General features: G+C 47.0%; 1 protein-coding gene across 23 annotated transcripts in view; it reads right to left on the reverse strand.

The window, feature by feature from the left end:
* Cobl (cordon-bleu WH2 repeat protein) overlaps positions 1-16363 on the reverse strand; it is a 246422-nt gene that overhangs the window by 17264 nt on the left and 212795 nt on the right. For 12 of the 23 annotated variants that reach the window (XM_087583462.1, XM_087583454.1, XM_087583457.1 and 9 more), the window contains 4 exons: positions 15102-15253; positions 11727-13603; positions 9722-9841; positions 8351-8614 (listed from right to left, as the gene is read on the reverse strand). In XM_087583462.1, coding sequence (XP_087439588.1) covers positions 8351-8614; positions 9722-9841; positions 11727-13603; positions 15102-15253 — 2413 coding nt within the window. 23 annotated transcript variants of the gene reach the window in all.

Here is a 16363-nt window from a genome sequence, read left to right on the forward strand (position 1 = left end):
TAGAGGCCTTATATCCAAAATATACAAAGAACTCAAGAAGTTAGACCGCAGGGAAACAAATAACCCTATTAAAAAATGGGGTTCAGAGCTAAACAAAGAATTCACAGCTGAGGAATGCCGAATGGCTGAGAAACACCTAAAGAAATGTTCAACATCTTTAGTCATAAGGGAAATGCAAATCAAAACAACCCTGAGATTTCACCTCACACCAGTGCGATTGGCTAAGATCAAAAACTCAGGTGACAGCAGATGCTGGCGAGGTTGTGGAGAAAGAGGAACACTCCTCCATTGTTGGTGGGATTGCAGACTGGTAAAACCATTCTGGAAATCAGTCTGGAGGTTCCTCAGAAAATTGGACATTGAACTGCCTGAGGATCCAGCTATACCTCTCTTGGGCATATACCCAAAAGATGCCTCAACATATAAAAGAGACACGTGCTCCACTATGTTCATCGCAGCCTTATTTATAATAGCCAGAAAATGGAAAGAACCCAGATGCCCTTCAACAGAGGAATGGATACAGAAAATGTGGTACATCTACACAATGGAATACTACTCAGCTATCAAAAACAACGAGTTTATGAAATTCGTAGGCAAATGGTTGGAACTGGAAAATATCATCCTGAGTGAACTAACCCAATCACAGAAAGACATACATGGTATGCACTCATTGATAAGTGGCTATTAGCCCAAATGCTTGAATTACCCTAGATCCCTAGAACAAACGAAACTCAAGACGGATGATCAAAATGTGAATGCTTCACTCCTTCTTTAAATGAGGAAAAAGAATACCCTTGGCAGGGAAGGGAGAGGCAAAGATTAAAACAGAGACTGAAGGAACACCCATTCAGAGCCTGTCCCACATTTGGCCCATACATATACAGCCACCCAATTGGACTAGATGGATGAAGCAAAGAAGTGCAGACCGACAGGAGCCGGATGTAGATCGCTCCTGAGAGACACAGCCAGAATACAGCAAATACAGAGGCAAATGCCAGCAGCAAACCACTGAACTGAGAATAGGTCCCCTATTGAAGGAATCAGAGAAAGAACTGGAAGAGCTTGAAGGGGCTCGAGACCCCAAAAGTACAACAATGCCAAGCAACCAGAGCTTCCAGGGACTAAGCCACTACCTAAAGACTATACATGGACTGACCCTGGACTCTGACCCCATAGGTAGCAATGAATATCCTAGTAAGAGCACCAGTGGAAGGGGAAGCCCTGGGTCCTGCTAAGACTGAACCCCCAGTGAACTAGTCTATGGGGGGAGGGCGGCAATGGTGGGAGGGTTGGGAGGGGAACACCCATAAGGAAGGGGAGGGGGGAGGGGGATGTTTGCCCGGAAACCGGGAAAGGGAATAACACTCGAAATGTATATAAGAAATACTCAAGTTAATAAAAAAAAAAAAAAAAAGAGTAAAAAAAAAATGTGAATGCTTCACTCCTTCTTTAAAAGGGGAATAAGAATACCCGTGGCAGGGAATACAGAGGCAAAGATTAAAACAGACACAGAAGGAACACCCATTCAGAGCCTGCCCCACATGTGGCCCATACATATACAGCCATCCAATTAGACAAGATGGATGCAGCAAAGAAGTGCAGACTGACAGGAGCCGGATGTAGATCGCTCCTGAGAGACACAGCCAGAATACAGCAAATACAGAGGCGAATGCCAGCAGCAGACCACTGAACTGAGAATAGGACCCCCGTTGAAGGAATCAGAGAAAGAACTGGAAGAGCTTGAAGGGGCTCGAGACCCCATATGTACAACAATGCCAAGCAACCAGAGCTTCCAGGGACTAAGCCACTACCTAAAGACTATACATGGACTGACCCTGGACTCTGACCCCATAGGTAGCAATGAATATCCTAGTAAGAGCACCAGTGGAAGGGGAAGCCCTGGGTCCTGCTAAGACTGAACCCCCAGTGAACTAGACTGTTGGGGGGAGGGCGGCAATGGGGGGAGGATTGGGAGGGGAACACCCATAAAGAAGGGGAGGGGGAGGGATTAGGGGGATGTTTGCCCGGAAACCGGGAAAGGGAATAACCCTTGAAATGTATATAAGAAATACTCAAGTTAATAATAAAAAAAAAAAGTTCTTGGGGCTAGATAAAGGGGTATTTGCTTCACAATTATTACAACATTTTTTCTATGCAAAATGTTAAAAAATATCTTTCATGCTAAAATGACAGAAAACGTAGCTTGCTGAACTATATTTAATGGAATCAGAGCAAGAAATGGTGGTGAAGTTCAGGGAGGCTTTCAAGGAAACCCTTCAGCCGGCTTTGAGATAATTCATGAAATGAATCCTACAATATAAAAGCAGAATGTGTGTGAATGTCAAGAGCTCGCTGTGTGGACTATGGACGTATAACTTGGTTGGGTGAAACTCTTTGAGTTGTTCACACATTTTTCAGCCCTTTATCTTCTACTGGAGAAATAAGAGTGAGGTCTGTAAAGAAGTGCCAGGTGCCCGGGGTCATTTCTCAACGAGCGAGGCAGCATACACTGTGTGACTCCATGGTGCTCCTGTCCTGACATGCTTCCCCCCACACAGAGGAAAGCTGCTGTAGCTCTTGGGTTTGGAGGTTTCAGCCCATACCTGGGTCAGCCCAAGGTTTTGAGTCTATGGAAGCATATTGTGGAGGCAGTATATGATGGGCCATGTATGTCAGAGTACATGTATTCTTTTCACAGCAAGGAGGCAGAAAGCAGAAGGAGCTGGCCAATGAGGACAACTCCCATTGGGTTTCTCTTTTGGCATATAGGTATAGGTTTCTGGAGGACACCAGAGATCCAGACTATATTACTTACTAGGGGCAGGTTTAGTGATCTGTAATGAGGGTTTGGGCATGGAGCCATAGGCCAAGTGAAGCACTTCCAGCTCAGCTAATGCTAGGATATCGGGTCACTGTTTCTGGGGGTATTGAGTCACCTTACCTAGGTGCATCTCTGAGGGCACATGAAGGTAAGTGGGAATGGGGCAAGTTAGTGAGGGAACGGGAAGGGAGACATCCTTTGCTCTCATAGGCGGTGTAGAAGACCTGGAATTCTTGTCTACCATCAGCAGGGACAATATGATGATGCCATATGGGTTGGAACCCAAGTTCTTAGTGTGTGTGTGTGGGGTGGGGGGAGCTGAACGAGAAAGTAATGCTCATACTAGGGTATGTAAGAAAGAAAACTGCAAACAATGTCAGTTCAGGCTTAAGTCATACTACTGGGTGTCTGTTTCTTTGACCATCAACAGAAAGCATAAGAGAGGCACGCATGTACGAGGAGGAGAGAGAGGCTGGGCCCATCTGAGGAGCAGGCCCTAGAGCAGAGATCAATGTGGGTGTGAATGCCATACACTGGGGCTTCTTGGAGGATGAATGCTGTCTAAAAGATGTTCATGTTATTTGTTTAGACAAAAAAAAAAGTACTCTGGGGGGGGTCACTGGAGAACATAGAAGGCTGAGAAAATATTTAAGCCTTTATTTTAGTTCCTTGATGGCCAAGGAGAATGCTCTTGGCCTAGACAAAGGTGATTGAACAGTGCTGTTGGGGTACACTGCTAGGAAAGGATTTCTTGGCAAAAAGAAATCCCCAAGAGGGCAGGGTATTCTCTAGTTAGGGGTTTTCCCTCCATGTTGGGTAGGAAGATTCCACACACAGAAGAATCCAGGGGAGCCAGCAGCTGGGTGACAGGTGAGGGTACAAACAAGCCAGGAAGGAAGACTGGACATGCCCAAAGGCCATTTTATTTCCCCAAAGAAGAGAAAGCTGTGTTTGTAACTTGAACTGGATATCTGGCAGGATTTTCAAATGATTCTCTGGGACATGAGCTCTCAGCACATGGATAGCATGGAGGGGCTGGGATGTTCGCAGTGCCATCCGTGGGGTATATGGTGTCTTAATTCTCCTTCCAGATCTCAAACCAGTGTCCACTCTATGCCAGAAGCCATTCACAGAGATGATGGTACAATGACGGGTGAGCCTTGTGCAGGACTGTGTTGTGTGTAAAATGAGGCCACATCCAATAGCACTTACATGAGTTTTTGGGGAACTCAGACCTGTGAGCTACATTCTGAAGGGAAAATTACATGGTGATGATGCGGGAAAACTGAGCTAGCCTGGGTACTGACAGAGACTTAGAGTTCAGAGTGAAAACCTGAAGGATACATGCACCTTGTAGTTTCATAACATGCTTTACCCCAGCTCTATTTTCATTAGACAATAGGGAACATGGGAGGGGTACTGTCAGAAGATAATCCTGACTGCCTGTCTTGAATTCCAATTTAACTACACATAGCTAGAGCTTACATGATGAACAACCTGGGCCTGGTGTATGAATGAATATTATTCAGGAGCCAGGTCTGTGTTGACACAGGTTTCTGTCCTTACTCCCGGGAACATGGAGTTCTCTTCTGCTGAGAAGGAAGGGATTTGTTGTTCTCCTCCCTAGCTTGGGACCTCCTCATAGCATCATCTGTCTAATCAGTTCTTCGGGCTTCCTGTTGAGGTCAAAGGGCATAAAATGCATTCGTCTACATCTGTGATTCCTGCAATGGGAAAGAGGGCACCTGTGCTGTGTGAGCTCAGTGTGGCTCACGGGGCACTTGCCAAGGCAGCCAGGAGCTGATAAGATGTCTGGGCATAGCAAAGGTGCTGACCAAGAATGTTTTGCCAGGAAAAGTCACTTAGGATACCAGCACCGTGCCTGTCTGTTTATCAAATGGAAGCCATGGCCTTTCCTCTAGGGGAATAGAGCAGGAGACTGTTAGTGCGGGGTGGAGTGGGGACTCTAACCAAGTCCTTCAGTTGTTCTGAGTGGTTCCTTCTCTGACTTGTGTCTCTGTGGCACAGTACTTCTGTAGGTGCAATGAGGCTTTCATTCTGCTCTGAACAGCTTTCCCAGGGCCCTGCATCCTGGCAGGTCTTACTAAAGGCACAGCACTGCCATGTTTACATGAACACACAGATAAGAGTTAACAAGGTGTGCGCTCCAGGCCCTTTGACACAATTCATATAACCCAAGTCAGCCAAGGCTGCTGGATGTGCAAGGCTGTATATTTACCTTCGCTGTGGAGGAAGGAATGAGGGAAGAGAGGACGAGATCATAGGGAGGTGGATGTGTGCAAAAACCTGTCTGTGAGAAGAGGAGCATCCCTGGGAAGACACTGGGTGGTTACCGTAGCTGCAACTGTTCTCACAAGGAACCAGAAGCAAATCAGGCAGCTGGGAGCACTGACTGCCATCGGCAGCCAGAGACCTGGGCCACTCACACCATAAAAGCAACTGTGATCATTTTGAAAAACAGTGCTGTCATATTTAAGGTAATTATTCTTCTTCCGTCAAGCTGAGTGTCCCATATCATGAGCAGTGTCTTCCCAATGATCAACCGTCCCGTTCTGTCTACAGTGGTCAGGGTCACTTGTTGTTCTCAAACTTCTAAATCTGGGGGAAGCCCCCCCAGCCCGGCCCCTGCCGCCCCAGGATCTGAGGAAAAGAAGGCTTTCTCAGAGACAATAAGCATTGTGTGTTGTGCACGTGCAGCCTTTTACAAAGCCTAGAAAGTCAGATTCAAAGGCCCATCTCAGCAGGAACTTACACTGAACACTCGGGCATGGAAACCAACACATATGCCCAACTGTAGAGAGCTCAGTCCACACTGCAGATGCCACAGATCCACTGCACTTTCCTCAAGGCCAGTTGGACCAAACATGGAAAGGAAGCTAAAGAGTTGGAGGAAGGGTCCACGTTTTGACATGGGAGCCCTGAGAGCCAGTTGTCCACACACAGTAGGACAGTGCTTTCTGACTGGCTTTTTAAAACCATCACCAGACTGTGAACATTTCCCTTGATGGCCCACATCTGGCACTCTACATACAGTTGCAGTGGGAAGGCAAACCAGTGGCGATAAAGGTGTGGAAATGCCCCTAGGGGCCAGGCCCTACCTAGGAGATGGCAGTGCAGGCCATGAGGACTTCCACATTCCTGGGAGAGGCTGGGGAAGGGAACTGCTCAGGAAGTTGTGCTACCCACCCTAGTCCACAGTCTGTAGCAGGTGGCAGATGCATAACAAGAGCCTGTTCAGTGTCATCCCGCCCCTATTACCCAGCACCCGGCTCTCAGCGCCAAATCATCTTATAACCAAACAAAGTGCACAGATTCTTAAGCATTTGCTGACTCATGCTTTCCAGAGTGGGCAAGCAACCAAAGGGTTAAGTCAATTCAAGAAATATAATCAAAACTTGGTCCCATTTAAAGAGCTAACCATGTGGGAAATGACAGCTGTGTCTCCTATTCTGGCTACAACATTTTAACTGTGATGACCTTTCCTTCAAGCATGTCTGGGGAGCATAGTGTCCAACTTCCTCCTCACCTCTAATCTTTCAACTGGACATGCCTATTCAGACCTTCTTATCCTCCGTCCTTCATTTCTACCCCTTACTTTCCTCAGTCTCTTCTTCCAGACGCTTTGCAATATTGCTTCTTTCTAACTTTCGGCAAAGCAGAAGAGTTCTTAGAGCAAGCCCAGGTTTTCAATTTTTAAGTACACATCTGGTGGCTGTGTAGCCTTGGCTTTTAGTTTTTCTTGCCTCAGGGCCTTTGCATCACTGTAGGACAGAGTAGCATCTATTTTAAACAGCTCCAACAATCAGTCAGTGAGCTGTGTGTAAATACAGAGAGCAACTACGTGCCTGTAGCGTTCAGGTCACAGGTCCCCTCTCCAGAAAGCCTCCAGGGGTACTTGGAACTCTGGAGTGTATTGAGCCTATGCATACTCTGCCTTTTACTAAAGCCATGCACCTATGAGGGCGAGTATGAAGAGCTTATATTACATATTAGGCACAGTAACACATTAACAAGTGTACTACTAAAACCCATTTACTGTAATGAAGGCTATTTACAACTCATTAATTACTAATTACTGAATATTTTCAAACCACTGTTGACAAGCTCACTGAAATGGGAAGGGAGGGAAGCCTCAGATAGGTGACACTATTTTTTTTAAATAATATATTAGGGGAGTGAATGAGATAATTACCTCAGACTTTAAAGCAAAGTCCCCTCAGAGACAGTTTAACTTGGCTGACCGTGGGTTCTAACTTCTGACAAGTCTACTGTAGGACTCAGATTTTACTTATAGATTTCTTGTTGAGGAACATGATTTTAGAAACTAAGAAACAAAGTCTTGTGCTGGGTTTCACAAAATTATTTGCTTAGGACTTCTCTAAAGAGCCACCTCTCGAATTCAGTCAGAGGCAAATGGCTGTCGTGAGCCCAGAGGGGCCTCAGAGGTTTATTCAGAACCACCTTTACCTGACTTCTGTGATTACTTCTCAGTCATCCACCATTACAAGTTCAGAAATACACAAATTCCATAGAAATGGGGAAACCACAGGGAGTCGGCTTGAAGCCTGTCACTCTCCAGTGCTGGTGCATAGGGACCTGAAGTGGGTTATGCCTCAGTGACTCAGCCACATGTCCTAGGAACCTCTCCACTCCTCCACCCCAGCAGGTGTCCAAGTGGGGAACAAGCAGATCTGTCTGTCTTATTTCTGGAAATCGTAGCCTTATGTGAAAGTGGCCCAGCCTCAGCTTCATGGGTGACATGTTTTCCTTAGAGCATGACAAGACCTACTGTGCAGAGTCCAGTCCCTATATGACCAGAGCCCAGTGATTTGGATTCTCTGAGCCTTGTGCATTCCACATATAGCATGAAGATTAACTTCCTATTGACCTCCTCAGGGACAGCAGAGTTGAGGAATCAGAAGTGCTCTTAGAAAATCGAAAATACCCTAGCATTCGCATTCTTAGCATAAGTTGCCATATCAAGAAGGCATACACAGCCCTAGAAGTCAGCAAACTCATAAGAGAGTAGTATTGAGCTGAAACAGAGCTTGGAAGCCAGATGAGGTTTGCTAATAGTGCTTTAGGGCCAAAGTTTTCTCCAGTGTCCAGGTGGGAACTAGATGTGTTGACCTGCATTAGGAGGAGGAAGGCTCGTGCTCTGCTGAGAGACTTTGGGTTCACTGACAGGTATGTATTACGTTGGCAGAAAGAGGCAGACAAAGGTAGATAGGAAAGATTGGTGGTGACGTTGCAGGCTAGGGTGCTACACTCCCTCCAGGGAGCCCTAGGGAGCAGACTGTAGATTCTCATCCAGCTGTCCTTGCACTAGCATTCATCTGGAGTCAGGAGACAGAAGTGAGTTCAGTTTAAACCTTGGCACACGGGCAGCAGGTAGCACAAAGAGCTGGCTTTCTCCCGAGTCAATGTCTACCCCTTGGCGGTACCCTCCAGAAGCTGGGCTGCACAGTTAATTTTGCTTCCATTTCTGCTTTCTGTACCAATGCTCACCTTTCTGAGTCTTGCAGCTCCTGTGCCCGAGCGGATAGCATCCATCAAGGCTTGCCTAGCATTTACTGGGTTGCTGAGGGTGCCGGTGCTGAACCTAGAAACCGGTATGGAGGCTGAGGGAACCTGGGATGCTGGAGTGGATGGTGGTGGCAGGGCAGGTGGGGGTGGAAGGCCACGGTCTTCTTGCTGAGGCTTGTCCACACCTGGAGCCATGAGTGCAGCATCTCGGAAGCTCTGGAGCTCCTCAGAGGCCAGGGATGACACCTAATGAGACAGTTAAGTGTTTACTACAGTGAGTACTCACGTACCCTCAACTCATCTGTGACATTCCATGGTGATGACACTGGGGTGAGAGGCTTTGGAAGGGATTAATTCTAAGTGTGTGTCTACCATGGATAGAATCAGTACCCTATAAAAGAGACTGTGGAGAGTACCTTGAACCTTCTGCCATTTGAGGCCTTGGTATTGAGGTACTAGGGACCAGCAAGGCATTCTTACAAAATTCCTATTCTGCTGTTGCCATGACCTTTGACTTCTAGCTTCCAGAGCTGTAAGAGGCAAGCCTCTTTTGTTTCGAAGTGACCCAGTCTATGGTGCTTCATCATAGCACCTGACAGACAGTTTGAATTTGTGTAAAGGTCCTTTCTGAGGGACAGCACACCGCTACCCATCTTAGAGCGAACCTCGAACAGCTCTGTAATGATGAACCACAGAAAACAGAAATCTGTTATACATATATCCCTGTACTTCTCCAAAGTATGGCTAAAAGGTACTAGAAATGACAAGAGTATAAAAATACTTTCTAGTCTCATAATTTCCTTTACCAGGTAAGGAAAGAAATAGAAGCCGGACACACAGATTTGACCAAGTGGATGTGGAAGTTGAGAGCCAGTAAAACCCCAGGGGAATTGTACAAGTCACCGTTCCTTAAGCCCTGTATGTGACAGCCATAGGTGCACTGCCCTGCCTCTAAATTCAATTAACCTGTGCATAAAGTTGCACAAGTTCCGGGCTATCTTCCTACAGTTGCCTCAGTCTGTGAGAGTAGGCAGGGTGGCAGGACCTTGTTATCCTACCCTGAGCTCATGATGAATGTACGAGTGAATTTGGAACCTGTTAGTGTACAGGACAGACCTGCAGAAAAATCAGGAAAACGTCAGTGGTCCAAGGGTCGTTCACTTTATGTGAGTGGAGGCCAAGGGAGCTGTCTGGAGTTGGGTGATAGTGTGCTAAATACATGGAACTCACAGCTCTGATGCTGGCTGCCATGTAGTCTGAGCGATGGAAGCTAAGTGGCGTTGGCTTGGTCTGCTGAGGAGAACTGTAGGTAGGATTCTGAACCTCTTATACCTGGGAGGCCCGTTTCCTCACCTTCCTCAGGCTGAGAGTCCCACTGTGGCCCCGGATGGCTGCCAGAAGGGCAGATCGCTCGCTCTCCGCCTCCACGTAGGATGGTTTCTTTGGCCTTCCTTCTGAGGCCTGTTCTGCAGTCTAGAGTATTAACAAGGTTAGCATAGTTTACTCTGAAGATAAGGGAAGGCAAAGTCCACATGAGCAGCAGCAATTCCCTTCGACCTGTCTGCTTAAAGGTACTTTCAGAAATTACCCAAAAGAGCATTCAACTGAGCCACACCATCAAAGCATGTGCACACAACCACTGGCTTTCCTAGTTTTGGCGCAGCATTCAAAAACTTTACTGTCATTCAACCCATGTGCAGAGCAGGCTTTGAGTTAGACTACGCTGTCCAAGTGTAGGCGGATGGAAATGTTCTGAGCGTATGCAGGGAGGCAGAACTAAGCTCAGCTAAGTTCAGCACATTAAAGGCCTTTCCAACTTAGGGTATTTTCAACTCACTACAATGACATAACCCTGTAGAAAGTTGAGTGGCAGCTATAGAAGGACCAAAGGCTACAGACTTGGGGTTGCATAAACATTAGTGTCTTACAGTGACATGGTTCCCGCTCTTCTCCTAGCTGTCCCTAAGTTTGCTGAAATTTTGCAAACCTGGGTGAGAATGTCAGTGGGTAATGTTGGGCCGGATCACTTAAAACTCATCCTGCCTTGCTTCCTCAACTGAAAAATGGAGGAAATCACTCTTCATTATTGATATTAAATTGGTAATAGCACTTTTATGTGTTAAATGAACAATGGAGGAGGGTCACAAAATTGTTGTCATTTTCACTATAGAATGGCAATACAAGTATATCCCATGTTCCAGTCAACAATGTACCATGCTGATGACAGCGGACCCATGAGACTGGAAAGAGATGAAATATTTCTGTCTCCCAGTGACACTAAAATCCTAGGGGAATGAATTTTGTGGTGTTTGGGTAGACGCTAGTGTAGGCAAGCCTATGCACTATACTTTTAGAGAGGCCGAGGTGCACAGTTACATATTGCCGTGACTCTTAGATATGAGCATGGGTGACTATGTTACCATGCATTCACTATGCTGTAGGCTCGAAAGTTAGTTTGTCATGGACAACTAGTTTGAGGATATAGTTTCATTGCTTCATCTTCCTCTAAACTGATAAAACCTGCTACACCAGCAGCATCCTTTTTCAGTCTCCCGATGATGTCATTTGATGTAACGAGAAGTCCCCATAGAGTGTTGGCCTATTGCCATATAAGCCTGTGTGACACCTCATGATAGTCAAACAACTAGGAGACCAAACTCCATGCAGTTCTCAGAACATGTCCCCGTGTTTAGCAACACAAGGCTGTACAGAAAGCAGTGGTCCTGCCTGCGTCTTACTACCTCAGAGTATCAAGACTTTCCCCCAGAAGCTCATGAAAGGCATATTTCTCAGCCTGTCACCACTAGGAGCTGATGGAGAAGGTAGGAGGTGATACTGGTGGGATGTCCAGGGTCAATGGAAGGAGGTACTTGAAGGGAATGATAGGCAGTTCTCTCGTTCCTCTCCCTGGTTAGGAGGTGAGCATTTGACCTGCCATGCATCCACATGATACCGTGTTGTTTTGCCACGAGCTCAAAAGCCACAGGCTAATGGACCATGAACGGAACCCTCCGAACCTTGAGCCAAAATAAACCTTTCCTTTTTCTAAGTTCTTCAGATATTTCATTATGACAGCACAGCACTGACAGGGTGCTTCTGGACCACAGTACAGACATCCTGGCCTAGTAGATCAATACTTATTGATTGACAGATTTTCCACTGGCCTGACAAGCTAGAGCCCACCAGCCTCTCTAGTGCTTTCATTCAAATGCATTAGAAGGAGACAGTATACAGTTAAAATGAAACCAGCAAACTTGCAGCTCTGCCTTTGCAGTCTTTTTTCTTGAGATCTAGGACAGGGTTGGAAGACCTGCCCCAGAGCTCCCTGCACCCAAACCCTGACGCCCACCACATTCACCTTTCGGAGCTTGTCCCTCCCTCCTGAGGTGTGGATGGCTTCCATCAGGGCACTGTGCAGGGATATATCTTTTGGAAGTGGCCTTTGAACGACAGGCTTGAATTTTTTCTTTGGCCCAAAAATGCTCGACGGTAGAGCATCATCTGAGTTTTGACCATCTGCAGATAACGGACTGGGCTTTTCCTCTGTCTGTAAGATAATATAGCTAGTCAGGGTGGACTCTTTCTGAGAGTGGGGAGGCTCACAATTTCCTGGGGTCTGTGCAGAGCCATTCACCAGTATCTTCCCAGAGTCACGGGCTTCTGTCAAGAGCAGGGGGGCTGGGTGTGCCTTGTCCAGTGCCTGCGAGGGGTTAGATGTTGAATTCATCTTTTGGTTACTTATAGTTTGCTTTTCATGGAAACCACAGCTCTGTCCTACAGAAACACGATCCCGCTGGGAAGATCTGCCTGGGAGGAAATAGGAGTTTCTGTGGACAGCAGCAGGAGAGTTGTGAGTCGCTGACTTCCCATATGTGCTGTTGACCTCTACTTTGGGATGGTCCGCTGGCAACTGCCCACCAGGGTTGCTGGGAAGGCGGACAGAGCCCTGGTTTGTGCCATGCTCACACTGGCCGGCCTCTGAACACAGGTTGGGGACTGCACTGTCTTTCCAGGCTGGAGGTGGTCTAGCGAGCTTTGCTTCCTCGTGGCCTTGTTCGGCAGTCTTCTTATGTGGTCTCACCACATCAGCATGGACTTTTGGAGGTCCCATCTTCTTGGCAATAGCAGAAGCCACATACTGGCTGGATGTTCTTCTCTGAGGCTTGAGGAATGTGATGTCTGTGGGATTAGATGCTGGCACTTTCACAGGACAGGAGACGGCTGAATGTGGCCGGCTTCTGTCTTCCTCCGGGGGTGCCCCGTATTCTTGTGAGGCAGGCTGCTGCTCCGGAGTGGTCAGCGTAAAGCCTGCCTTCGTCTCATCTCGCTGTGGTTTTTCGGATGTGGCAGTGATGGTGGTGGAGGGGGCCTTTTTGACCGTGCACTCGGCTGGCCCATTCAGGTACTTTTCCATCGAGTTGCGCCTCCAGAACTCTTTGACTTTTCCAATAGGTGGAGCCTCTGTTTCGGCAACAGCTGATGGCTTGGATATGGTCCTGCTTCCATTCATGTGAGGACTCATCAGATTCCCTAGTTCATCAATCTTAATGGCACCAGTGGAGAGGGACACATCCCTGTCATAACACCTCATCTCTGGTTTGGGAGGAACGATTTTATATGTAGTGAGGCCATACTTGAGTCCATAGCTTCCCCCCGAGGCCTGGCCATGGTGAGACCATGGGGGCAGGGCTGAGTTGGAGTTTTCATCCTCACCAACTCTGGGATTCACTGGCAGGGAGTTTACTCTGTGACCGGTCTGTGTCTTCTCACTGGGACCAGAACCGCACATCTTGTCTTTATCCTTTGCCTTTGGGTCATCTGTCGAAGGCTTTGAAACAAATGATGTAACTCTGGGGTCTATTCCAACTGGATTCTCATTTTCAGATGTGTTGGCTAAGATTGGCTGATTTCTCTTTCTGTAATCTTGGGAAGGAAGGGAGGGGTCAGGCTCTTTTCTGTTTGTCCTTATGAATGGCTGGCTCTGCTCAGTCTGATATGGGGGCAGGTGGGATCTTTGGCTGGCAATGCCCCCTTGGTTCAAAGCAGCAGCATTGTTACTTCCACTGAAGAACAGCCCCGAGTCGAAAGGCTCGTCAGAAACTTCCCCGATAAAAGTGACAGGGATGTCGTCCACACCACTATCAGGGATTATGGCTTCTTGCAGACTGTGGTTGGATACCCCATTTACAGAGCTGGTTAGAGAGCTGGTATCTGTTTCATAATTTTCTTCCATCCCTGTAGAGAAAGACAAACACAAGTCACTAAACTGGCACCCATTATAGGATTACCAGTGAGTTAGTGAATGTATGGCCAATACTTTGATTTCCCCAGGGATCCCTATGTTCTCTAAAAATATACATGTTAAATGTTATCTTGATTGATGACCTGCACCTGCCTGGGGCCAGAATCTCAGCTTTCACCGTACAAGCACAGAGCCATTTGCCTATCCGTGATGTTTCAGGGTGAGATGCTTACCCACCATAGTTCACCGAGGGTGAGATGCTTACCCACCATAGTTCACCGAGGGTGAGATGCTTACCCACCATAGTTCACCGAGGGTGAGATGCTTACCCACCATAGTTCACCGAGGGTGAGATGCTTACCCACCATAGTTCACCGAGGGTGAGATGCTTACCCACCATAGTTCACCGAGGGTGAGATGCTTACCCACCATAGTTCACCGAGGGTGAGATGCTTACCCACCATAGTTCACCGAGGGTGAGATGCTTACCCACCATAGTTCACCGAGGGTGAGATGCTTACCCACCATAGTTCACCGAGGGTGAGATGCTTACCCACCATAGTTCACCGAGTCATTGAATAATAAAACAGACTCCCACGTTTAGTGTTCTGGAGAGTGTTCTCAGGTGCCCTGGGATTTTTGGCCCTTCCTATTTCTTGTGCCCACTAGAAGTGCAGCAAGACACGCAGAATGACAAGCTCTAGGTTTCGTTTCCCAGAGAGAGAGAATAACTAAATCTTGGTGTCTCCAGAATCACACTGACTCTTCAAGGAACGAAATGCTGCCGTGGGTCATGTGGTCACACCCGGTGGGAGATGTCATGGCTGGTTAGGATTCCCATTGCTGTCAACCAAATACCAATGACAAGAGGCTAACTAAACACAGGGTTAGATAAAGTCAGGGTCAGTTTTAATGTCTGCTTTGTCATTGTTTTGCTTTTCCAGTTTGTGTGCTGTGAAGAAATCATTCACTACCATTATTTGCACCAGCCTTGACCTAACCGTGTTTCCCAAGGAACGTATATTAAGGGAATGGCAGTGCCATGGGTACTCCATGCTGAGGGCGTTTATCATGGACAAAAGATCGTCTGTTTTGAACTACCAAGGAAGAGTTTTAAGTTTCAATGAAGGCAGCTGCTTCTCTTTGTGCATCTCACATTTTCCTGGCTCATTTTGGGTATTTATATCACTAATGTGTGATAGACTACACCTTAACAGAAAAACAAAAAAAAGTAGTAGTAGTAGTTGTCCATATTTTAAAAAGACCGAGACACTTCCGTAATGCGGCTTGGAACAGTGACAAAAATCAGTTCATTAAGAACACCCCTGACTGGACAGAGAGATTAGTTCAACCCTTATACACAGGCAAAACACATCCAAAACAAGTTGCAATCCTAAGACTTCTTTCTCGTGGAGTTCACACCAAAGTACAGAGAAAAAGTCACTTCCTGTATGGCCATATGGGATGCTATCAACCTAAGGGGCTTGTTACCTCCCAGGTCTTTGTCAAGCTCTGCTCGAGTCTGATGGAAGAGTCCCGTGATGGACAGATCTTCATCATCATTCCCAGGCATGGTGGCTTTCTCAGTCCTAGACGTGATGGACAGATCTTCATCATTCCCAGGCATGGTGGCTTTCTCAGTCCTAGAGAATACCAAAAAGGAAGGAAGAACGTTTAATTTCTAGGTAGTGATTAAGACTTAGTACTCTTTATCCAGAAACGCCAGTTGCTACTCAGGGCCTAGCAGTCCCACATTTGCTGTATGTAATACCGCTATCCTTGGAACTACAAAGACTCATTATTTGCATGAGCGATGCATATATACATAGATATTGTGTGCAGCCTGTAAGTTATGTATGTGATATGTGGTATGCTTGGAGGTTATATCATCTCCAAACTGTTATCAACACCGGAACCCCATGCAGTTGTAATGTGGTTCCCGTGTTTTCTCCCTGCTGCACCGGACAGGTGAACATGCTGTTAAGGCCCCAGCATAGCTGCATTGCACTGCAGCTCGGATCCTAAGAAGTGAGGCACCTGATGGGCAGCTGATGGGCGGCTGATGAGCAGCTGATGAACACCTGATGAACACCTGATGAACAGCTGATGAGCACCTGATGAACAGCTGTACGTCATGATGCTAGGGCCGTGTCTTCCCAACAGACTCTAAACTTTCAGCCCATTCCCGAATATCTGCATTTTATCAGACTCCCCTGAAGTCATGTAGGCTTCAGGCTCTGGTACAGGACTCTTCTGAACTTCTGAGAATCTCAGTGAGAGGAGCATGTGGGGCTGTGGCAGGAAGTATTCAGAAACCCTTCAGTTCTGCAAGCCCCTGCCTCCCTCTGTGCTGCACCTTAGCCGTAATCCACCTGCAGGACTTGGAAAGGAAAAAACAATCCACTACTCCACAATAAGGGGCTTCTGTATTGTCTGACATGTTTCTTTTTTTATCATATTACTGCATCCTAATTCCTGGATTGGGCAGAGGATGGGAGGGAAGGGAGCTTGGGAAACCTCCCTGTGCCACCCATAGAGGTGAACTACCTTTCAATTTTTTTAATTGTAATAAAAAAGACCTTGACAAGAACGACAGAAAACATTAAACCCACTGTAGTAGAATAAAAGCTCCCATTCTTAGCCTTCACTATGGCTTCCTTCCTGGAGGCCATTCAAAGGAAGACTTCAGAGACACGGCATGCCTTTGTGCTAGGGAGACGGCTTTTGCCTGCTGGACTCCAAGCAGAACTTGT

Source organism: Rattus norvegicus, chromosome 14 (genome assembly GCF_021556685.1).
Source record: "Rattus norvegicus strain SHRSP/BbbUtx chromosome 14, alternate assembly SHRSP_T2T, whole genome shotgun sequence".
NCBI classification, from domain to species: Eukaryota; Metazoa; Chordata; class Mammalia; order Rodentia; family Muridae; genus Rattus; species Rattus norvegicus.